Source organism: Neofelis nebulosa, chromosome 8, assembly GCF_028018385.1.
Source record: "Neofelis nebulosa isolate mNeoNeb1 chromosome 8, mNeoNeb1.pri, whole genome shotgun sequence".
Taxonomy (NCBI): Eukaryota; Metazoa; Chordata; class Mammalia; order Carnivora; family Felidae; genus Neofelis; species Neofelis nebulosa.
Genome location: NC_080789.1, coordinates 64,766,984 through 64,790,656, shown reverse-complemented (window position 1 = coordinate 64,790,656; position 23,673 = coordinate 64,766,984). Strand labels below are relative to the sequence as shown.

General features: G+C 43.1%; 2 protein-coding genes and 1 pseudogene across 2 annotated transcripts in view; 2 read left to right on the top strand and 1 right to left on the bottom strand.

Moving 5' to 3' along the window:
* Positions 1 to 2,620: 2,620 nt before the first annotated feature.
* On the top strand, positions 2,621 to 12,106 carry TMT1A (thiol methyltransferase 1A). The gene is made up of 2 exons (XM_058742796.1): positions 2,621 to 3,473; positions 10,483 to 12,106. Exons 1-2 carry the CDS (start codon positions 2,976 to 2,978, stop codon positions 10,717 to 10,719), a joined length of 735 nt encoding a protein of 244 aa, XP_058598779.1. The 5' UTR covers positions 2,621 to 2,975; the 3' UTR covers positions 10,720 to 12,106.
* On the bottom strand, positions 6,537 to 10,020 carry LOC131483705 (heterogeneous nuclear ribonucleoprotein A1-like 3; annotated as a pseudogene).
* A 618-nt stretch (positions 12,107 to 12,724) lies between the features above and the next one.
* HIGD1C (HIG1 hypoxia inducible domain family member 1C) overlaps positions 12,725 to 23,673 on the top strand; it is a 31,145-nt gene continuing 20,196 nt past the window's right edge. Inside the window, exon 1 of the mRNA XM_058742797.1 lies at positions 12,725 to 13,055. Within this exon, the coding sequence (XP_058598780.1) occupies positions 12,938 to 13,055 (118 nt within the window). The 5' untranslated portion in view covers positions 12,725 to 12,937. The remainder of the gene's footprint in view (positions 13,056 to 23,673) is intronic.

Sequence of the window (23,673 nt, the reverse complement as noted above, 5' to 3'; positions counted from 1 at the left end):
TGCAGAACCTGTTTGAGATTCTCTTTCTGCTACTCTTCCCATTCAAGCATGCGCTCTCTCTCTCTCTCTCTCTCAAAATAAATAAATAAACATTAAAAAAAAGAAAAAATGTGGCGCGCCTGGGTGGCTCCGTCAGTTAACTGTCCGACTTCGGCTCAGGTCATGATATTATGGTGTGTGAGTTCGAGCCCCGTGTTGGGCTCTGTGCTGAAAGCTCCGAGCCTGGAGCCTGCTTCGGATTCTGGGTCTCCCTCTCTCTCTGCCCCTCCCTTGCTCACGCTGTCTCTCTCTCTTAAAAATAAACAAACATTAAAAAAATTTTTTAAATGAAAAAATGTATAAATTGGACTTTACCAAAATAAAAGGCACAGCTAAGACAACATGGATGGACCTTGACGGCATTATTCTCAGCAAAATAAGCCAGTCACAGACAAATACCATATGATTGCACTCATCTGTGTAACCAAAAAACAAAAAAACAAAATCACCCCACAAAAAAGAAAAAAAAAAAAAACAACAAACACACAGATACAGAGAACAGACTGGTGGTTGGCAGAGGCAGGAGGAGCAGGGGAGAGGAGGCAAGATGGTGACACCATTAAGAGAATAAAAAGACCGGTCACAGACTAGGAAAAAGTCACCCATTTGATAAATGACATACTGAGAATATACAAAGAATTCTCCATCTTCAATAAGAAAACAACCCAATTAAAAAAAATTTTTTTAATGTTTTATTTATTTTTGAGACAGAGGGAGACAGAGCATGAATGGGAGAGGGGCACAGAGAGAGGGAGACACAGAATCTGAAACGGGCTCCAGGCTCTGAGCTGTCAGCACAGAGCCCGACGCGGGGCTCGAACTCACGGACCGTAAGATCATGACATGAGCTGAAGTCGGATACTTAACTGACCGAGCCACCCAGGTGCCCCAGAAAATAACCCAATTTAAAAGTGAGTGAAAGATCTGAACAGAGACCTTACCAAATAAGACCACAAATGGCAAACAGGTCCATTAAAAGATGCTCAACATCATTAATCATCAGGGAAATGCTAATTATAAGTACAAGGAGAGACTACTACAGACCTTTTAAAATGGCTAAAATAGGGGCGCCTGGGTGGCTGGTCGGTTGAGTGTCCGACTTCGGCTCAGGTCATGATCTCACGGTCTGTGGGTTCGAGCCCCGCTTCGGGCTCTGTGCTGACAGCTCAGAGCCTGAAGCCTGTTTCAGATTCTGTGTCTCCCTCTCTCTGTGACCCTCCCCCATTCATGCTCTGTCTCTCTCTGTCTCAAAAATAAATAAACGTTAAAAAAAAATTTTTTTTTAATAAAATAAAATGGCTAAAATAAAAAAAGACAATTACACCAAGTATTGGTCAGGATGTGAAACAGCTAAATCTCTTGTACCCTTACAGTGGGAATATAAAATGGTATACCACTACGGAAAACAGTTTGGCAGTTTCTTAAAAAAAAAATTTGCAAAAAAAAAAAAAAAGTTAAATATTTGCCTACCATGTGACCCATATATCCTACTCCTAAAAATTTATCCAAGAGAAATGAAAGCTTTTGTCCATACAAAGACCTGTATGCTGATACTCACATTAGCTCAATCTGTAACAGTCAAAAACAACCCAAATGTCCATCAGTAGGTGAACAGATAAACAAACTGTCATACATCCATACAATGGAATACTACTAAGGGACAAAATCAATGGATTCATGCAACAATGTTGCTGACTTTCAAAATAATTATGCTGAGTAAAAGAAGTCAGACAAAAAAGCACATTATGCCTGATTCCATTTACACAAAATTCTAGGAAATGCATAACTCGTCTCTAGTGACAAAAAACTGATGAGTGGTTGCCTTGGGATGGGGAGGGCAGGAGGGAAGGATCACAAAGGGGCAAGAGGAAACTTTCGGGGGTGATGACTAAAGTGATGGTGTCACAGGTATGTACCTAGGTCAGAACTTACCAGACTGTACACTTTATATAGTTTATTGTATGTCAATTCCACCTCAAGAAAGCTGCTAAATGTGGAAGATATATTTATATAGAGGATCACAAATAATGAATCAACAGAACACTCCCTGTATCCATCACCCAATTTAAAAAAGTAAACGTTACCATAATTTTTGAAAATTTCTGTGTTCCCTGACCCACCCGAAAGCCAAGGCTTTCTTGTTAAAAACAGATGAATGCTTGAAACTACTTTCTGTATACTTTAGGGCTTTAGGTTCCCCAACACGAATATTCTGGGGGCTATTTTTATCTAAATTTAGCTGAGTGACGGAGCAGTCACGCACAATTTGAAGTTGAAACTTGCCCTTTAAAAAATGGGAGGCCCAGAACTGTGACTCAAAAATAATCCTGTTGAGTTATGAACGTCTGAGAGCCTTGATCCAGAATGCAAAAGGGGGGAACCTCTCGTTAACTGTGGTCAGGCAAGCGTGTCTTCTCGTTTCCTCTTTTTAAAAACAGGGCTGGGGGAGGAGAGGGACCAAAGGGTGACAGGAGGCGGTCACTTGGCAGCTGCCTCCTAGTACGGTTTAGCCAGGCTCCACCCACGGGTTCTGTTTTCTTTGCAGATGTCATTGGAGGACCCGGATGGGGTGTGTACGAGCAGCGAGCAGCGTGCGTATAAAACTCCAGCAGGAAACCAGCGGTAGTTTCCAAACCCAGAGAAGGAGAAGCAGCAATAGATCTGGAATAAGGGACTGTAATCAACTTTCCTTCTGAGGAGAAGCTGGGAAATTTCTCACTTTGCTTCATGAAAACGAAGCTGAATCTTTTGCCCAGCGCCTATTAATTAGGTGAAATGGGCCTCTCGCCCACGATTTGACTTGAGCTGTGTCTCTCTAGCCCGGCCAATTCTTCTTTCCTCCGCAGCGGATTGGCTCTGGCTAGAAGCCTACCTCCTGCAATAAAGGAGTCTGGTTGCTGGGTCGCTAACCCGTTGATCTTTTTCTCTTGTTGGTGATGGCGCTTATCATCTTTACGCTCCGGCTGGCCATCGGCATCCTGCTATTTCCCATGTTCCTGCTGAACCTTCTGGGCTTGTGGAACCAGATATGCAAAAAATGGTTCCCCTACTTCTTGCGGAGGTTCACCGTGATGTACAACGAACAGATGGCGAGCAAGAAGCGCGAGCTCTTCAGCAACCTGCCGGAGTTTGCGGGCCCCTCCGGGAAGCTCTCTCTGCTGGAAGTGGGCTGCGGCACCGGGGCCAACTTCAAGTTCTACCCGGCTGGATGCAGGGTGACTTGTATCGACCCCAACCCCAACTTTGAGAAGTTCTTGATCAAGAGCGTCGCCGAGAACCGACACCTGCAGTTCGAGCGCTTCGTGGTGGCTGCGGGGGAGAACATGCAGCAGGTGGCCGATGGCTCCATGGATGTGGTGGTCTGCACCCTGGTCCTGTGCTCCGTGCAGAACCAGGAGCAGATCCTCCAGGAGGTGTGCCGAGTGCTGAGGCCGGTGAGTGAGGCGGTGCAAGGGGGACTGGTTAGTGGCAACCACTATCCCCAAGGGTAGTTAGTTCCATCAATTTCAGGTGGATCGGACGTTCAACCATAAAAAGGGCAACTAGGAGAGAAGGCACTGTTGAATTTTGTAGAATCTTAGAGTTGGGAAGAAGCTATAAAGGGAAAGACTGATTCTGAATACACAAAAAGTGTAAAACTTCGACAGAGGAAAAAAAATACTATAAACACAGTAAAGTACAAAAACATAGAAGTATTTGCCAGGGACGATAGACAAAAAAGGTTAACTTCCTTCATATTAAAAAGACATTACAAATCAAAAGATCAGTAGGATTTTTTTTTTAAACAATAAGAAAAACACAAGAGAAAAATAGGCAAACAGCAGGAATGGAAATATAAATATAAATAAAAATAGCCAATTATATGCCAGGGGCCTGGGTGGCCCAGTTGGTTGAGCTTCACCTTGATTTCTGCTCAGGTCATGATCTGACAGTCGGTGAAGTGGGGAGCCTGCTTGAGATTCTCTCTCTCTCTCTCTCTCTCTGCCCCCTCCACCCCCCCCCACTCTCTCTCAAAATAAATAAATAATTTTTTTAAATAGCCAATTATGTGATAAAAATGCTCAACTTGACACGCAATTAAAGAACAAAATAAAGCCAGATACCATTTTTACCTATTAATACTATCAGAGGCTTTTAAGGCCAATATGGTATTATGGTTTTGGGAGGCAGGACATCTTCCTTTACATTGGAGGAAGTGCCCTCTTTCGAGGGTAATTTGATAATATCAAAATTTATCAAAATATCAAAAGGTGCACAGAGTCTTTTCTCCAATAATTTATCCCATAGTTATACTGCACAAATATGCAAAAACGTGGCCATATGCAAAGATATTCATTAGAGTATTTATAATAGCATAACTTGGAAATAACCTACATGTCCATCGACAGGAGGCCATTCAAGTAAACTGTCACAGAGTATAGAAGAATTCTGTGCAGTTGTTAAAAAGAACAAGGAAGGGTTACCTATGTTGATATGGAAAAAATCCCTAAGAGATCATGTTAAATGAAAAAAAGCAATCAAAGAATAGACAATTAGGTAGAGTATAAGTGCATGGGATATACATATATATATATGCATATACACACACATATACATACACATATATATGTGTGGGATATACATATATATGTATATGTATATATGTGTGTATACACACATACATACACACATATATGCATATGTATATATGTTAAAGTGTAGGATATATATGTATGTATACATATGTATACACACATATATGTACACATATATATGCATGTGTATATATGTTAAAGGAAATGACAGACAAAAAACTATTAACAATGGTTACCTCTTAGGAATGGGATTGGATGCAGGGGAAGAATCACTTTTTTTTTTTTAATTTTATTTTTTATTTTTTAAAATTTACATCCAAATTAGCATATAGTGCAAGAATGATTTCGGGGGTAGATTCCTTAGTGCCCCTTACCCATTTAGCCCATCCCCCTTCCCACTACCCCTCCTGTAACCCTCAGTTTGTTCTCCATATTTATGAGTCTCTTCTGTTTTGTCCCCCTCCCTGTTTTTATATTATTTTTGTTTCCCTTCCCTTATGTTCATCTGTTTTGTCTCATAAAGTCCTCATATGAGTGAAGTCATATGATTTTTGTCTTTCTCTGACTAATTTCACTTAGCATAATACCCTCCAGTTCCATCCACGTTGTTGCAAAGGGCAAGATTTCATTCTTTTTGATTACTGAGTAATACTCTATTGTATAATTATACCACATCTTCTTTATCCATTCATCCATCAATGGACATTTGGGCTCTTTCCATACTTTGGCTATTGTTGATAGTGCTGCTATAAACATGGGGGTGCATGTGTCCGTTCGAAACAGCACAAGTGTATCCTTTGGATAAATGCCTAGTAGTGCAATTGCTGGGTCACAGGGTAGTTCTGTTTTTAGTTTTTTGAGGAACCTCCATACTGTTTCCCAGAGTGGCCGCACCAGTTTGCATTCCCATACTTTTCATTTTATATCTTTTGGTATTGTTTGGAATTCTTTATACTTGCATGTAATTTTTACCTATTACCTTTATTATTTTTTAATAGTTTTATTCTAAACATAGTTGAACATAGATAAAGTATGGATGTCTCAACAGTTGAATTCACTGCTCTAGTAGAACAGGATGCTCTGTAATCCCCAGTTTTATTTTCTAGTAGAGGAAGTTCCTCAGGAAGAAAAGGACTTGAGATGGAGTTTACAGGCAATGATATAATTCTGTCTTTGGTTCAAGGATAGGCCAACATCAAAATAGTAAATGAAAAAGTTCTGCCTCTTATACCCAAATGCTGGGTTTTTGTGTCCTGAGACTGGGCACTAACTGGGCAATGTTGGCAAATGTTTTGCTTACAGTGTTATCCCTACAAAACAAGTAATTCTGACCCCCGTTTTAATAGCACTCTTAAGGAGATCACATTCTTTGTAGCCTTCTACTCTCTACTGAATATAACCAGGAGCTTTATTACATTGTCATTTAACCTTCACAACAGTCCTTTAAAGCAGATACTGTCTTCATGTTGTTTTGAGGAAACAGACTCAGAGAGGTTAAGAAATTTGCCCAAGGTTACACAGCTAGTAGGTCTCACTTCCTTTTATTTATTATTTATTATTTTTGTTTGTTTGTTTAGAGAGAGACAGAGAGAGAGAGAGACAGACTGTGAGTGTGTTGGGGGGCAGATGGTTTCTAAATCTAAATATCTAGCCCAGATCTTTCTTCTAACCCCAAATCTGCATATCCAGCTGTCTCTTCAATAGTCACCTGAATGGGTGACAGGCATCTATCTCTCGCTTAAACCTGTGTGACCCTTGGGGTAACACTGGCCTCCATGGGTCTCCTCCTTTCTCTCCTGCTCTAGTCTATGGATTTTTTTTTTTTTTTACCCAATCAGGAAATTCCAAGTTTTCCATTCCTGAACTTATACTTACATTCCTGTCTTATACTTACTTACCCACAGAAATGGGAAACTCCCACCTCTAAGCTCTCTGCTTGGGATAGGCAAGATTAGGGTAGATAAAAGAGGCTAAGAAGAGTGTGGCCGTCACCACAGGTTTTGGAGGGGATTTGGAGGTCCCTTTCCCCTTATTTCCCAAAGAGGTAGATAGGTAGGAGACTTCTGAAATCCCCCTGATAATCTATACCCTCCACTGTGTCTATACTTCACCTACGTTTATAGGACTGCCCTAGATGAAAGCAGCAGTTGCTAATTCCTACATGACAGTGACTTACGTATCACATCCACCGAATAAAATACCTAATGACACAATGGTACTGTGACTTCAGTAATGCTTTCGATGCTTCAGCATTTTATTATTATTATTTTTGAAAAAGACACATTTATTCAGTGTCACGATGAGACTATTACATTTAGCAATCAATAGCACGGGTGCAAAAAAATAAATCTACACTAAAACCCTTTGTTGGGGGGCTCCCGGGTGGCTCAGTCAGTTAAGTGTCGACTTCAGCTCAGGTCATGATCTCATGCTTTGTGGGTTCGATCCCCGCATCAGGCTCTGTGCAGATAGCTCAGAGCCTGGAGCCTGCTTCAGCTGCTGTGTCTCCCTTTCTCTCCACCCCTCCCCTGCTTGCACTCTGTCTCCTTCCCTCTCTCAAAAATAAACAAACACTTAAAAAAAAATTTAAAAAAACCCAAACCTTTGTTGGAATGCTTTATGCTTTCCATAGAACAGAAACTAAAATACCCTGTTATACAATTAGTCACAAATACAGTCCTCGAGCCTTTTGCCCATACACATGAGTATTGTCTAAAACGTGTCTTCTTTGTAGCAGCTAGGCCCTGCCACCCCTGTGCTTGGCTGAGTTCACAAATCTGTTGGAACCTGTAGCCTCCCTGTCACTTCCCTGGCTCTTCATTCCTGCTAAGCTTTGTGTCCTGGTAGCAATTAAAACCTAAAACCATCCGACTTCGGCTCAGGTCATGATCTCACGGTTTGTGAGTCCAAGCCCCGCGTCGGGCTCTGTGCTGGCAGCTCAGAGCCTGGAGCCTGTTTCAGATTCTGTGTCTCCCTCTCTCTCTGCCCCTCCCCCGTTCATGCTCTGTCTCTCCCTGTCTCAAAAATAAATAAACGTTAAAAAAAATAAAAAATAAAATAAAATAAAATAAAAATATTTTTTTTTAAATATTTATTTTTTTTATTTTTGAGACAGAGAGAGACAGAGCATGAACAGGGGAGGGGCAGAGAGAGAGGGAGACACAGAATCTGAAACGGGCTCCAGGCTCTGAGCTGTCAGCAAAGAGCCCGACGCGGGGCTCGAACTCGCGCACCGTGAGATCATGACCTGAGCCGAAGTCGGCTGCTTAACCAACTGAGCCACCCAGGCGCCCCATAAAAAAATTTTTTTTAAACCTCTGCCACTGCCATAGCTGCTGCTGCTGCAACCACCATAGCCACGCTGGATTTGTGGTTTGGCAAAGTACTGGCCTCCACCACCACAGGGGCCAGAGCTTCGGCCCCCCAAATTGCCTCCTTTCCTGGGTCTAAAGTTTGAAGATTGGCCGTTGTAACTGTCAAAATCATTATAGCTTCCGCAACCTCCAAAGTTGCTTCCATCATTACCAAATCCGTGACAGCCATCCCCACTGCCACTGTATCCATTGCCACCTCGACTGCCACCAAAGCCACCTTGCCCACTGCAGTTTCCTCCACGACCAAAGTTGTCATTCCCGCCAAAACCACCTCCGTGACCACCACCAAAGTTTCCAGAACCACCTCGACCTCTTTGGCTGGACGAAGCACTGGCCATCTCTTGCTTAGATACGGCTCTTCTGACTTCACAGTTGTGGCCGTTCACAGTATGGTATTTTCGAATGACAATCTTGTCTACAGAGTCACGGTCATCAAACGTCACACAAGCAAAGCCTCTCTTTCTGCCACCGCCTCGGTCAGTCATGATTTCAATCACTTCAGTTTTCCCCTACTGTTCAAAATAATCTCTTAGGTGATGTTGTTCAGCATCTTCTTTAATGCCACCGACCAAAATCTTTTTCATGGTTAAGTGCGCACCAGGTCTCTAAGAATCTTCTCTCTCTCTCTTTGGTTCCACAACTCTCCCATCCATCTTGTGTGGCCTTGCATTCATGGTTGCGTCCACCTCCTCCACAGTGGCATAGGTGACAAACCCAAAGCCTCTGGAGCGTTTGGTGTTTGGGTCTCTCATTACCATACAGCCTGTGAGCATTCCCCATCTGGCTCCTCAGATGCTCATCGGTTGTTTCAAAGCTCAAACCTCCAATAAAAGCTTCTGTTCAGGCTCTTTAGTAGATTCTGACTTAGACATGACAGCTGGGGGAGGGGAGACTTTCACGATGCTGACTTGGCGGTGTCCACAGGCTGATGCTTCAGTATTTTAATTCATCATATCATTTACATCCTTGTGACAATGGTACAAAAGTGTAAGACATGCTTATTCAGTCTCAGGCAATGCTGGATGTGGATTCAGACTCTCCCACAGGTTTGCAAAACAGAACCCAAGAGCAATTCTCAGATGAAGTAAAAAAAAAAAAAAATTTTGTATGTATGTATGTAAAGTTTATTTATTTTGAGAGAGGAGGGGAGGGACAGAGAGAGACAGAGACAGAGAATCCCAAGCAGGCACCATGCTGTCAGCACGGAACCCCATGCAGGGCTCGATCCCACTAACTGCGAGATCCTGATCTGAGCCAAAATCAAGAGTTGGGCTGACTGAGCCACCCAGGCACCCCCAAATTTTTGTTTTTAAATAAAAGTAGAAGTTACAAAAAATGTGCCATTAAAAGGCAAACAACAAACTGGGGGAGACCTTTGTAGTATATGTTGCCTTATTATACTAAATGCCCCCACTAAGCAGTAAGAAAAACCCAACACCCTACTAGAAAACCGATGAAGGACATAACAGACAAATCGGAAGAGAAGAAATCCAAATCACCAATAAGGTTTAGCGAAAGATGTTATCTATATTAAGGATATTAAAGATGTACACATTATTGAAAATGAAATACCATTTTACCCATCAGCTTGCCAAGGATACAGAGGAAAAAAGGACTGAGAAGAGTTTATTGGAAATGGGCACTCATATGCATTGCTAGCATGAATGTAAGTTTGCTACGACTCTTCCGTAGGGCAATTTGACCACCTGTACCAACAGTTTAAGAAGACACAGACTTTGGACTCAGCAGTTCCACTTTTTAGCAAGTTATTTTTTTGGAAATAATTAGAGGTTGTCACAGAGATGTACAGACAAGGCTATTGACTGCGATAGTATTTATAATGATGAAAAACTGGAAATAACTTCAATGAGAATGGTTAAAGGAGACATGGTACCTTCAGTGGTGTGAAATGTTGTGTGAAAAGTTTTTAAATCATGTTTTAGGATAATATTCGAATACATAAACAAAGCAGGTTACAAAAGAGAATGTACATTCTAATCCTAGTTTTAGGGAAAAAATAGATATTCACATAATATGAATTTTTTAACGTTTATTTGACAGAGAGTGCGCATGCACAGGAGAGGGGGGGAGAGAGAGAGAGAAAGAGAAAGAGAGAGAGAGAGGAAGAGAGAATCCCAAGAAGACTCCTTGCTGTCAGCACAGAGCCCAACGTGGGGCTCAATCCCACTAACCGTGAGCTTGTGACCTGAGCCAAAACCAAGAGTCAGACGTAACTGACTGAGCCACCCAGGCGCCCCTATATGATCAGAAAATATGTGTAAATTGCCTGAAATTGGCAGCTCTGTATAAAATTTGACAGAAGGTGAGACTATTGGCCAAAATGGTGCCTTAGCAAGTTTTAATTTATCCATGCCTTTTCATGAAGGTAGCCTCTGGGGCCACTGAAATCGAAGCTTCTTCAGTCATCTTATAAACCTGTTCTGACAAAACCAATATGCGGGGTTTGTTTGTTTGTTTGTTTGTTTGTTTCTCAGGGAGGGGCTTTCTATTTCCTGGAGCATGTAGCCGCTGAGAGCTCAACTTGGAATTACTTCTGGCAACAAGTCCTGGATCCCGCATGGTACCTGCTGTTTGATGGGTGCAACCTGACCAGAGAGAGCTGGAAGGCCCTGGAACGGGCGCGCTTCTCTAAACTTGAGCTGCAGCACCTCCAGGCGCCGCTGCCCGTGGAGCTGGTGCGCCCTCACATCTGTGGATATGCTGTGAAATAGCAGGAGCGGGGGCGGAGAGCTGCGTGGCTCAGATGGCTTAAGGCTACAGTTTTATTTACACTCACAATACTAATTGGGAGAAAGGAAACCTTTTTTTTTTTTTTTAAGTAAAGTTGAATTTCATCCCTAGAAGTTTATGTGATAACCTGTTTAGCCATTTTCTGTTGGCTCCCAGAGGATCAAAACCAAAGCAAACGCAAAACAGGACTCTCCCTTAAAAGGAAACCCTGGGCTTTCATAATTGAAGTTTACCATTATCCCCAAACTTAAGTCTGTAACTTCAAAATCCTCCCAGCCGTCTTTTTTGTCTTTTAATATCATAGATTTTTATAATTTTTTCATGTTTTATTTCTGAGAGACAAAGAGCGAGCACAAGTAGGGGAGGGCAGAGAGGAGGAGACAGGATCTGAGGCAGGCTCTGTGCTGAGAGCAGAGAAGCCAATGTGGGGCTTGAACTCACGAACCATGAGATCATGACCTGAGCGCAAGTCAGACGCTTAACCGACTGAGCCACCCAGGCGCCCCACAACTGTCTTACTTACATGGTTACCTGACGGATTTTAATTGTACCCGCTTTTTGAGAGCTTGGTGCTAATAAGCCGTCAAATCACTCAAAAGAAGACTTTGAAAGGGGAGACGTGACAAGATCTTAATAACTCACAAACTGAATAAAGATATCCTACCCAGGCAAAAATCCTAATCTGAACAGCCCAGATTTTTTCAGAAAGAAAGCTGAATGCATGTGTTGTTCTTAGGATCGCGGGGCTGGTTTTCAAAATTAATGGACCAGTTCTGCCTGGTCACAGGCAGTTCTGCCTAGGTCACACCTAGTTCTGCCCAGCTTTACTGTGTTTTCTCCAGTATTCCACCCACATTTGTCTTCCTGCATTCCAGTCTTCAACTCTTAAGGTGAAGAGTGTGCTTGACCCGTTAGTATGTCCATAAAAATAGTTGAGATACTTAAGGTTCTTGACTCCATTTTCCTGATTATGTGGCGTATACTTTGCTGGATGTCTTAAATTGTAGGCAAGGAAAAGGGCCACTGTAATTAGGAAAACCTTGGGTAATTAGGCATATTTTGTAAGAACCCCTATAACCCAGGCAATCTGTGAATCTGTCAAGAAGTAGACACATATTTTGGAGATAATTCTGACCAAATGTCCCCTCTTGTCCCAAGATGATTTCTTTGTTCCTTGCCACTCTGGGAACCTCTAAAGTGTTAGGTTGGTCAGAGGACTTAAGAATAGCGTTTTCAGCAATAGTTCATATGTATTTTAATAAATTTAGTATATTTTCTGAGATGACTTTACAAAAGGACTATTTTAATTATCAAATCAATACGTTCATATAGATTTTAGGAATGGAAATAAATGGTTTATGTCTTTGCTGGCTTGGCTTCATTTTTTTCTTTTTTTTTTTAATGTCTGGAAGGGGAAAATTAAGCTATTTGAACATACAGATTTATGTTTCTAGAGCCAGGTAATTGCTTACAGAAAGCAGAGGGAGGATCAGAATGGATTTTGAAAAGTTCGAGTCCAAAGACCTCCACTTATAACATTCATAAAGCAAAAAGGAAGGAAACATAACGATTCTAACTCTCTTGAACATGAAGACAGTTACTGTTATGGTGAGGTTAGGATACTTACCTAAGGCCTTCTGAGCTCTAGAACAGGGATCTCCTCCCTCTGCAGTCGCTCCAAAGCAGGGACCTCCTTAATCACCCCACTTCACTATCGGTTAAGGTAGTCCAGTGCTTGAGAAATATGAAAAACCACAGGTTGACATGCTGAAATGTTATCAGCATGTTGAAAGGAATGCCATATAGCACAATGTACTGGGTCCATTCTTATCAATTCCCTCTTGTCTAAGTGGTGTGGCAAAGTTGATCCTTTCTATGGAGAAATAAATAAAGTTTCTTACATTCCACGAGTTCCCGAGCAAGTCTTAGAAGCCCTAATTCCTGAAACTACAAGACCTGTCTTTTTTTTTTTTTTTTAACGTTTATTTATTTTTGAGACAGAGAGAGACAGAGCATGAATGGGGGAGGGTCACAGAGAGAGGGAGACACAGAATCTGAAACAGGCTCCAGGCTCTGAGCTGTCAGCACAGAGCCCGACGCAGGGCTCGAACCCACGGACCGTGAGATCATGACCTGAGCCGAAGTCGGACGCTTAACCGACCGAGCCACCCAGGCGCCCCCAAGACCTGTCTTGACATCATGGCTGCCATAGCACCTCCCCACTGCTTTCCTCCACAGGCCAGAAGACACACGTTTGTGGTCATTCCGACAGCCTGTGGAAGTGACCTAAGCCCGTGCAAAATGGAAACCGGAAAAGGTAAAACGGGTCCAATGTCTTTTGGGTCCTGTGTTGGTTAGGATTCCTTCGATTGCAAGTGACGTGACTGTTCGACCAAAAAAAGGCATAAGCAGAAGAAAGACCTTCAGACTCAAATTAGTGAAAAGCACAGGGGCAGAAAGCCTCCGGCACAGCTTGAGCAGGGCTCAGCTGATGTGATCAGATGTCACATCTGCCCTTCCTGACTGCCCTACCAGGTGGTGAGTCTGTGGAAGTGGTGCCAATCTTCATGCTTCCCTGGGGTCAAGGCCAGTTGGAAAGATCAAAGCTATTTTGCAAATGCTCCACCCAATTTCTGCACTGAGTCTCAGCTGGCTCTTGTTGACAATCTGGGGTCACAAGTCCATCCCCGAATCAGTCATAATGTTTAGACCAAACGGATTAGGCTGATTTGGCTCAAGTAAAGGTCACAGTGCTTCATCCCCGGGGCTGAGCACACCCAGACCTTTGTGAACAGAGACAAGGAGACTTGTGTATCCTCCAAATGAAACAAGGCTGGGGGAAAGCGGGAAGGGAGGCTGAGAAGGCACGCCGCAAATGCTCGTTATGGGCACATCACTGCATTTCAATCAGACCCTGTTTGCTTCCTGGTGGTAGATTACGTAGTACCGTGCTGAGAACCCTGGCTTTTCACTAGGATAGTTGCATGCAACAAGGAAGATAAAACACAAAATGACACTGGCTTTGGCATCCAAGTGACTTAGGTCAAGTCCTGGTTGTGTCATCTGTTGACTGTGAGACCTTGGGCAAGTTATTTCTCTAGTGTCACCTTCTTTATTATTATTATTATTATTATTATTATTATTATTATTATTATTTGTATTTTAGTCAGTTCATATACAGTCCAAATTGGTTTCAGGAGTAGAATTCAGTGATTCATCACTTACATATAACACCCAGTGCTCCTCACAAGTACCCTCCTTAATACCCATCAGGCACCTAGCCCATCCCCCACCCACCTCCCTCCATCAACCCTCGGTTTGTTCTCTATCTTTAAGATTCTCTTGTGTTTTGTTTCCCTTTCTAGTGCCACTTTCCTCATCTGTTAATGAGGATAATATCTACCTCAAGGGTTACTGAGAGGAATTAATGAAGTGAAGCATTTGGTACTTAACAAATGTTAAACTTCATTCGACAGTTATTGAGTGCCTACTGTGTACTCCACACTTGGTGCTTGGCCTAGAGCCCTGAATAAGCTAGACTTGTTCTCTGCCCTCACGGAGCAGAGGCATAGGCGGTGATAAATGCTAGGAGGGAGAAGCACCAGGCACCAGGAAAATGGAATCGGCTGCCCTGGGGTGGGGGAGGGAGGGGAGGATCAGAAGTTTCTTGAGGAAGTGACATCCGAGCTGAATTCCAGAGGGTATTAGTATTTCAGCCTAACAGAACAGCTGGTACCACACACAAATAAAAGCAGGAAACACAATGTGTTCAAGGAACTGAAGGCAGGCAGGGCTGGGTATGAGAGACTGCAAGGAGGATTTGGGGATGGCTGCTTACTTACACCAGGCCTCTTCCTAATCTTGTTAAGTCCCTGGACCCATGAGCCCCGTACTTCATTTTAATGGCAAACCAAACATACTTAGGAACAGAGTGTTTTATGATATAAACATAAGAAATTTCAAATACCATTGAAATTTCTTATGTTTATATCATAAAACACTCTGTTCCTAACTGTTTTCATATTCTAATTGCTTCTTCTGAATTCTTACATATTTCATACTTGGATAGCGAGTGAAGCAAATATTGCATAATAGCACCTTGTGTACTCTTAACCCTTAACATAAGCCTTCCCCTTTGGTATTGCTTTAGAAGACCTAGAACTTAACTGAAATTCAATTCCCATTAATCTGTTAATGCAATTGGGAGCGTAATGATCAAGGAGCCTAGTGCCAACAAAAGCTAAAAAGAAAACTGTCCAGGAAGTGTCACTTGAACTCTTTCAATACCTAAAACCAAAAGCATTCAGGCTACATTAAAGAAAAACCAAGGGCGCCAGGCTGGCTCAGCCGGAGGAGCATGTGACTCTTGATCTCAGGGTTGGGAGTTAGAGCCCCACGTTGAGTGCAGAGATTACTTAAAAATAAAATCCTTACAAAATAAGAAAAGAATAATCAGAACTCCCTGATCCATGGAACTGCCAGAATCAAGAACAGAGGACATGATGATTGAGGATACAGGAAATGAACGTAGAGGGGCCAATATTCCCAATTTCTAGCTCATTTGAAAACAAACAAAAAAAGCAAACAAAACAACAACAAACAAAAAATAAAACATAGCAATTTGCTGGCCAAGCAAGTTATTATTTTATTCCTAAAGGAAATTTGCGGAACCTATAGAGAATTACATACAAACAAGGACAATTGCCATTCAGAATTTACTGTTCTAAAAGTAAAAACCTCTCACAGCCTTAATTCAGGCTGTGTCCTTCTCAATCTTTAAAATGGGTCCGACACTGATGTCACACTTCTCCTTGGAATGATCCTTCTATTCCAAGACTCTAATAGCTAATAATAAAAATTTTCATTTATTACATGCCTTCTTTATGCCAGGCACCAAGTTTTTACACAATTATTTCATAGAATACTCATAACTCTATAAGGCAGATACATTACCTGCAATTGACAAACGAGAAAGGGCCCGTGACAAATGGTCAATGTCACTTGCCCAAAGCCACTTACTGAGTGATCACACCAGTATGCCCATGAAACTTACCTGATTCCAAAGCCCAGCCCTCCCCACAATGTTGTGATGCTTCTTGAGGTCTCTTCAAACCCAAGTCTCTGTAATTCTGTCTCCTTTCTCTACCATTTCACTGTGAATGGTCCCCGAGACTCATTCAGTGTGTGTTTCATCCCTCGAGCCTTGCTTATACTCCTAGCTTGTGAGCTATCACCCGTGTGGAAGACATTCTTAAACCTCACACTTTTGCCATTCCTTTGCATTGAGAATTTAACATGTCAAAAACAAAACTCAGGGGCGCCTGGGTGGCGCAGTCGGTTAAGCGTCCGACTTCAGCCAGGTCACGATCTCGCAGTCCGTGAGTTCGAGCCCCGCGTCAGGCTCTGGGCTGATGGCTCAGAGCCTGGAGCCTGTTTCCGCTTCTGTGCCTCCCTCTCTCTCTGCCCCTCCCCTGTTCATGCTCTGTCTCTCTCTGTCCCAAAAATAAATAAAAAACGTTGAAAAAAAAAAATTTAAAAAAAAAAACAAAAACAAAACAAAAAAAAAAAACAACAAAACTCAACCGTGTCCTTCCCTAAACAAGCGACACTTGCTAATTTCTTCAACACGTAGGATTATTTTCCAAGGACCAGATAAAGAGACGCCCTTCTAGAAAGCATTTGCTGGCTGTTTCAAGAAGCTTCCTCTTTGAGAAATCCCTCAGCATTCACTAATACACTTGTGGGTATTAGTGCACAGGCCAGACACAGTGCTTACTACGTACCAGGTGCTCCCAGAGTAGTTACCGATCAATTCGTCATCAAATCCCCTTCTCCATACCTCTTAGATGGCCCCTTCTACCGCCTTTCCACAGCCACCATCTTAATTTGAGAACTAAGCCCTGGATGATTACATGTATAGATTGAGTGTGGACAGCTCGAATCACAAACCATGTGTGCAGGAACTTGCTAGGTATTGCATGATTCAGGGACATGGCAGCAAAATAGCTCCAAGGTGAGGGGAAGATACTACATGTAGATAGAGAAGTAGAAAAACACTCCTTTTGCAACTGACTCAGCTTTCTTTGCCTTCCTTCACTCAATTCACCCCAATAACCTAGGATGGAAAAACGATAACTCAGCAAATAATTTTCCTGAGGCACAAAGAAGTGGTTTCCTAGGAAGGCACCAATGTCTGATCTAAGTCACAATCTCTCATGCCAGAAAATGCTTCAAACTGGTCTCCATGCCTTCAACACCCACCGCCTTCAAGCTCCTAATTTCCAAAACACTTTACTCTAGCCATTCCTGCAACTCAAATTATGAAGGCAGCTACTCGGCTTCCTGAGTTGAACTGAGGTCGCTCAACTTCGCACTTGGGACTGTCCACAGACACCTCAACACTTCTCCCTGCTGTGTAGGCCAGCGGGGAAAGGATGGGGTTCGGAGTGAGAACGTCTGAATCTTACTAACTGAATCTAATTGAATCTAATCGTACTAACATTACGTCTTACTAATTCACTTGTTCACTTAAAAAGAGAACACTGCTTACATCTCCCAGGATTCTTGTGAGGATGCAGGACATAATGCAAACAGTGCTTTGTAAACTTCAAACTGTTTGCCGTGAGCGCTGGAGTTCTTCACATGGTCCCTTACTTGGGTCGGGGCCCGGCCTCCTTAAGCAATTGTGAGAGGAACAGAATAAAGTTAATTTGTCTATAGGAAAAGATATTTTACTTCTTTCTTAATTTTTTTAATGTTTATTTATTCTTTGAGAGAGAGAGAGAGAGAGAGCTAGAGAGAGCGAACATGAGCAGGAGAGGGGCAGAAAGAGAGGGAGACACGGAATCCCAGACAGGCTCCAGGCTCTGAGCTATCAGCACAGAGCCCGATGCGGGGCTCGAACTCACGGACCAGGAGATCATGACCTGAGCCGAAGTCGGTCACTCAACCGACTGAGCCACCCAGGCGCCCCAAGATATTTTACTTCTATAAATGCAGTCCTAGAATTCCAATCGGCTGGATTACTATACACCCTAATGTTTTTCTGGAGACTCAGTATACTGTTAAACAAATCTCCCGTAAAAAATAACTTGACAAAGCCCTCATGTTTGCACCTAACAATAAAATGTTTGGCACCTACAGGAGATGCTACAAAGAACTTCTACACAGAGCGCTAAAGATACAGATGTGATTTCCCAAATCCCTCTAATCTTGGCTCACATTTTACCTGTCAGGCTAAGTAGACAGTATTAGAACTGTAAAAACAGCAGCACTCAGTTCAAATCTATCTCACCTCTCAGGTTATGGGAACGGATTATTTGCTCTGGTCTCAGAGGAAGAGTTTCTTTTAAATTTTATTGTCCGCCACAGCTTAAGGACAAAAAAAGCTAAAAACTTTTTTAAAAGCCAAGAGTGCAATATTAAAATACATAATATTTATAATGTTTATTTGTTTTTGAGAGAAAGAGACAGAGCATGAGTGGGAGAGGGGCAGAGAGAGGGAGACACAGAATCTGAAACAGGCTCTAGGCTTTAAGCTGTCAGCACAGAGCCCGATGCGGGGCCCGAACTCATGAACTGTGACATCATGACCTGAGCCGACGTTGGACCCTTAACCGACTGAGCCACCCAGGTGACCCCATAATATTTACTTATAAATATAAATGTTGCCATATACCAAACTACTTACCAATGGATGCAACCTCATCTGCCCAAATGTTGAAAGTGAGAGAAAACAATGGAGAACGTGGCCACAATCAATAAATCAATAACCTGTCAGCCCCCCTTTTTGCTACTGTGGTTTTATTTTCTTCCCTTCATATTCTGGGAAGGAGGCCTTCTGGGATCCTGAGTAAATTTCATAAAAAATATTTGCCTTTTGCACACACAGCAAATACACATCCATACCTGGAGGACAGGTATGTCTGAAAGTGTAAGAATTAGGTAAAAATGGTGCCACCTGGGGGCGCCTGGGTGGCTCAGTTGGTTAAGCTTCTGACTTCGGATCAGGTCATGATCTCGCAGTTCTTGAGTTCAAGCCCTGCAACAGGCTCTGTGCTGAGAGCTCAGAGCCTGGAGCCTGCTTCGGATTCTGTCTCTCTCTCTCTCTCTCTCTCTCTCTCTCTCTCTCTCTCTCTGCCCCTCCCCTGCTCGTGCTTTGTCTCTCTCTGTCTCTCAAAAATAAATAAATGTAAAAAAAAAAAAGTTTTTTTTTAATCACTTCCTGCCTCAAACCTTTGGGTGGCTTTTCATGGTTTTCAGATGAAACTTCAAAATCCTTAGGTTAAAATGCAAGGCTCTCGCGATCTGGCCCCACTGGCCCTGCAGCTTGATTCTCTACAAGCCACTCCCACCCCTGACTCTACACACTGTGCTGTCTGGACCTTCTGCCTCTAAGCCTTTCCATGCGCTGTGCCCTCTGCCCGGAATGCCCTACCCTCTCCTCTCTTCACCTCAAATCGACTAGTTTTCTACAATATCCCGTAAAAGTCACTTTCTCCGAAAAGAACTTCCTTAATTCTCCAGTTGGGTCTTTAGGTCCTTCATCCAGGCTCCCACGAGCCCAGGCCTCCTCCTGTCACGTTCTCATGTGCTGCCATTGTTGCTTTACTCATCTGTCTGCCCCAGACTGACTCAAAGCTTCTTGGGGGACAGGGGGTTCCTCTTAACTCAGCTTTTACCTGCAGCACTCCATCTGTGTGAAACGTACAAACGATCCCACTCATTTGTCTCCTCTGCTGCCTTTAGGAGAGAGCCCAGAGCCCCAGCTAGACTTCTCAGGGCTGCTCAGAAACTGCTAATGTACCCTCAGCTGCCACAGGGTCCCGCCCATCCTTGACCATGCTCATTTCCACATTGCCACGCCTCTCCTCTCAGCAGAGGACTTTTACTACTCCACAGAGGGAAACACAAACAGAGAGCCATTGAGCGGGTCTACAGATTTAAGAACCCCACCAGATGCCCTCTCCTGATCAGATCTGCAAGGCCAGCCCTGGGCCCTGGATTCATTTCTTCCCGGTCTTTTTTTCCTGCCAAGTCACATTCTTTTTGCATCTTCACTCTTCCCCTTGTGTTCAAATACCCTAAAATCCACACCACCTTCCTCCAGTAAAAACAAACAAACAAAAAACACCAAAAAACACTTAGCTTTGCTTTCCCCTGAAATCGCTATGCTCTTTTCCTCCCTTCAAATCTCTTAAAAATATCAAATCCATTTTTTTTTTTTTTTTTTTTGCCTACTTCCCACTCACTCTTCAATCCATTCTCATTGGGTAGCCAGCCCTCTCTGAAACTGTTCTCCTCGAAGCCACCACGGATATCCTGCTTCCCAAATATAAAGTCTTTGTTCTTTGGTGTGTTTTTATTTTTTTATTTTTTTTAAATGTTTATTTATTTTTGAGAGAGAGAGACAGAGCGTGAGTGGGGGAGGAGTAGAGAGAGAGGGAGTCACAGAATCCAAAGCAGGGTCCAGGCTCTGAGCTGTCAGCACAGAGCCCAATGCAGGACTCGAGCGCACAAACCGTGAGATTATGACCCGAGTGGAAGTCAGACGCTTAACCGACTGAGCCACCCACGCGCCCCAAGTCTTCGTTCTTTATATGAACTGTGTACTATCTGATTCTGACCGCTCTCCTGGAGATCTTCCTCCTTTTTCTTGTGAGTCTTTTTGACCCTCTGGCTGCTCCATCTCGAGCTCCTTGGCTGCCTTTTACTTCCCCAGAATTCTATCCTTAGTCCTCTCCATCCCTACAGACTTCCCTTTGTGGGAATTCAACAGAACTGCCAAGTCCAGTTCCACATCACCTCCCTCTCCTGGCCTTTGGGGCAGACTGGCTATGTGGGAGGATGCCAGGCCCGTGTCAGCCATATTAGTTTCCTATTGCTGCCATGACAAATTACCACAGATTTAGTGGTTTAAAACAATACAAACTTGTATCTACCGGTTCTGGAGGACAAAAGCCCCAAATGGGTGTCACTTGGCTAAAACCAAGGTGTTGGCAGGGTTTCGTTTGTTTGTTCGTTTTCTGTAGGCCCCCCGGAAGAAACTCTTCCCTTGCCTTCGCCAGCTTCGCGAGGCCACGCTGGTTCAAATCTCTTTCTGAAACGGACCTGACTTTCTTGTCTCCCAGTTTCACTTCTAAGGGCCCTTGTGATTACACAGGCCCTACCGAGATACTCCAGAATAACCACATCTCAAGGTCAGCTGGATAGCAAGCTTAATTCCCCCTGCAACCTTAGTTTCCCTTTGCCTTGTAACATAACACATCCAATAGGTTGCGGGTACTAGGACGGGGAGATCTCTGGGAGCGGGGTAGAGGAGGCATTATTCTGCCTACCACATCAGCTAGACTGGACAAAGAAAGAAAAGGCAAATATGTAAATGATAGTGGGGACTTCACGAAGCTCCAGCTGGCCTGACACAGAGCCAAGGTGAGAACGGTGCAGAATGGCAAACGAGTTGCGGGAAGAACTGAACGAGGGATACAAAAGGACAACATGAAACTCTAGGTTTCAAAAAGGCAACTCGGCTGCACTTTACAGGACAGCTCGTGTTTGTCTCTGAGGTCTCCTCACGCTAAAATGATCATTTCTACTTCTGGAGGCTTCCCGTACCGATCCCTGAACTCAGAATCCTTTGACGAGTCTGGGGATATCTGCCAACCCTCCCCAAATTCCTCAGGAACTTTAAAATTATGAAGGAAATAATTTTTACTACGCAAAAATGGCCCTAGACGTCATGCTCAATCTCGCTCACAATCCACAAAATGCGAATTAAACCTACTGGGGGATACCACTTCTCACACATCAGGTCTGCCAAGACTCCAAAAGTCTGACAATACATTCAGATGGGCAAGCCATGGGGAAACAGACATACCTGCGTATCGCTGATGGGGATGCCAAAGTGTTCAACTCTTGTGGAATTTGGCAATACTTGACAAAACTATACCTGCATTTACCTTTTGGCCCGGCACTCCCACCTCTAGAATCGCATCCTGAAGATACGCTTCTAACAACAGGAAAGTACAGAAGCACAAGACAGTTCATTGTCGCATCGTTTGTAATGTTTCCAAGCTAGATGCTCATACATACAAATATGCTTGAATAAACCAGGGCACTTTTTGCACAGCGGAGCACTTACTACATACCCGAATAGCAGCATGACAAACAGCTGCTAGAGTCTACGGCCACACCACCCTGAACGCGCCCGATCTCGTCTGATCTCGGAAGCTAAGCAGGGTCAGGCCTGGTTAGTGCTTGGATGGGAGACAGAGAGCTGCTAGGGTGATAAGGTGTGATTTCAAGGACATATTATTGAGTAAACAGAAGCTCTGTCACCTAAAACTAGCTATTGTGTGGTACCTTCTCTGTAAAAAAGAAGGGTAAATAAGAGAATACCCACGTATATGTTTATTTTTGCAAAAAGAAACTGCAGAAGAATAAGCCAGACACTAGCGAGATTGGTTGTCTATAGCGGTGGGTGGGAAGAGAGCAGAAATAAAAGGGGGAAGAGCAGTGATGCAGTTTTAAATATACCCTTTGTATAGTTTTGATTTGGGGAACCATGTTAATGTCTTACATAAAATATGCAAAAGAATGTTTTTTACATAAGATGAAATGAAGAATGGGGGGGGGGCATCCCTAAAATCGAAAAATAAAAAACACCTAATGGTATTCTTTTTAAAAATTTTTTTTTTCAACGTTTTTTATTTATTTTTGGGACAGAGAGAGACAGAGCATGAACGGGGGAGGGGCAGAGAGAGAGGGAGGCACAGAAGCAGAAACAGGCTCCAGGCTCCGAGCCATCAGCCCAGAGCCTGACGCGGGGCTCGAACTCACGGACCGCGAGATCGTGACCTGGCTGAAGTCGGACGCTTAACCGACTGCGCCACCCAGGCGCCCCTTTTTTTTTTTTTTTTAATTTTTTTTTTTTTCCTAATGGTATTCTTTTGTGTGTGTGTGTGTGTGTGTGTGTGTGTGTGTGTAAAATTCTTTTCTGCTTTTTTTTTTAAGTTTTATTTATTTATTGAGAGAGAGAGAGAGAGCAAGCACAGGCAAGGTAGGAGCAGAGAGGAGACACAGAATCCCAAGCAGCCTCAGCACCGTCAGTGTAGAGTCCAATGTGGGGCTCGAACTCACAAACCGTGAGATCATGACCTGAGCCTAGATCAAGAGTCAGACACTTAACCAACTACTCCACCCAGGTGCCCTAATTGTATTCTAAATGAAGACTAACCACATTGATGCAGGGGGAGAAAATTCAACCCAAGTAGCTTTTTTTTCAAGTAACTTTTTTGTGTGTGTCGTTAGATTTATCTATTTATTTTTTAATATGAAATTTATTGTCAAATTGGTTTCCATACAACACCCAGAGCTCCTCCCAACAGGTGCCCTCCTCAATGCCCATCACCCACCCTTCCCTTCCTCCCACTCCCCATCAACCCTTAGTTTATTCTCAGTTTTTAAATTTTTTTTTTAACGTTTATTTATTGAGACAGAGACAGAGCATGAATGGGGGAGGGTCAGAGAGAGGGAGACACAGAATCTGAAACAGGCTCCAGGCTCTGAGCTGTCAGCACAGAGCCCGACGCGGGGCTCAAACTCACGGACCACGAGATCATGACCTGAGCCGAAGTCGGCCGCTTAAATGACTGAGCCACCCAGGCGCCCCTATTCTCAGTTTTTAAGAGTCTCTTATGGTTTGGCTCTCTCCCTAATTTTTTTCTTTTTCTTCCCCTCCCCCATCAAGTAACTTTTTTTTAAACAACTTTGTTAACATATAATTCACATATCCTAAAATTTACCTGAAATATACAATTAAGTGATTTTTTATTATATTTAGCATTGTGCAACCAACATCACAATCTTTATTTTTATTTTTTTATTTTTTTTAATTTTTTTTAACGTTTATTTATTTTTGAGACAGAGAGAGACAG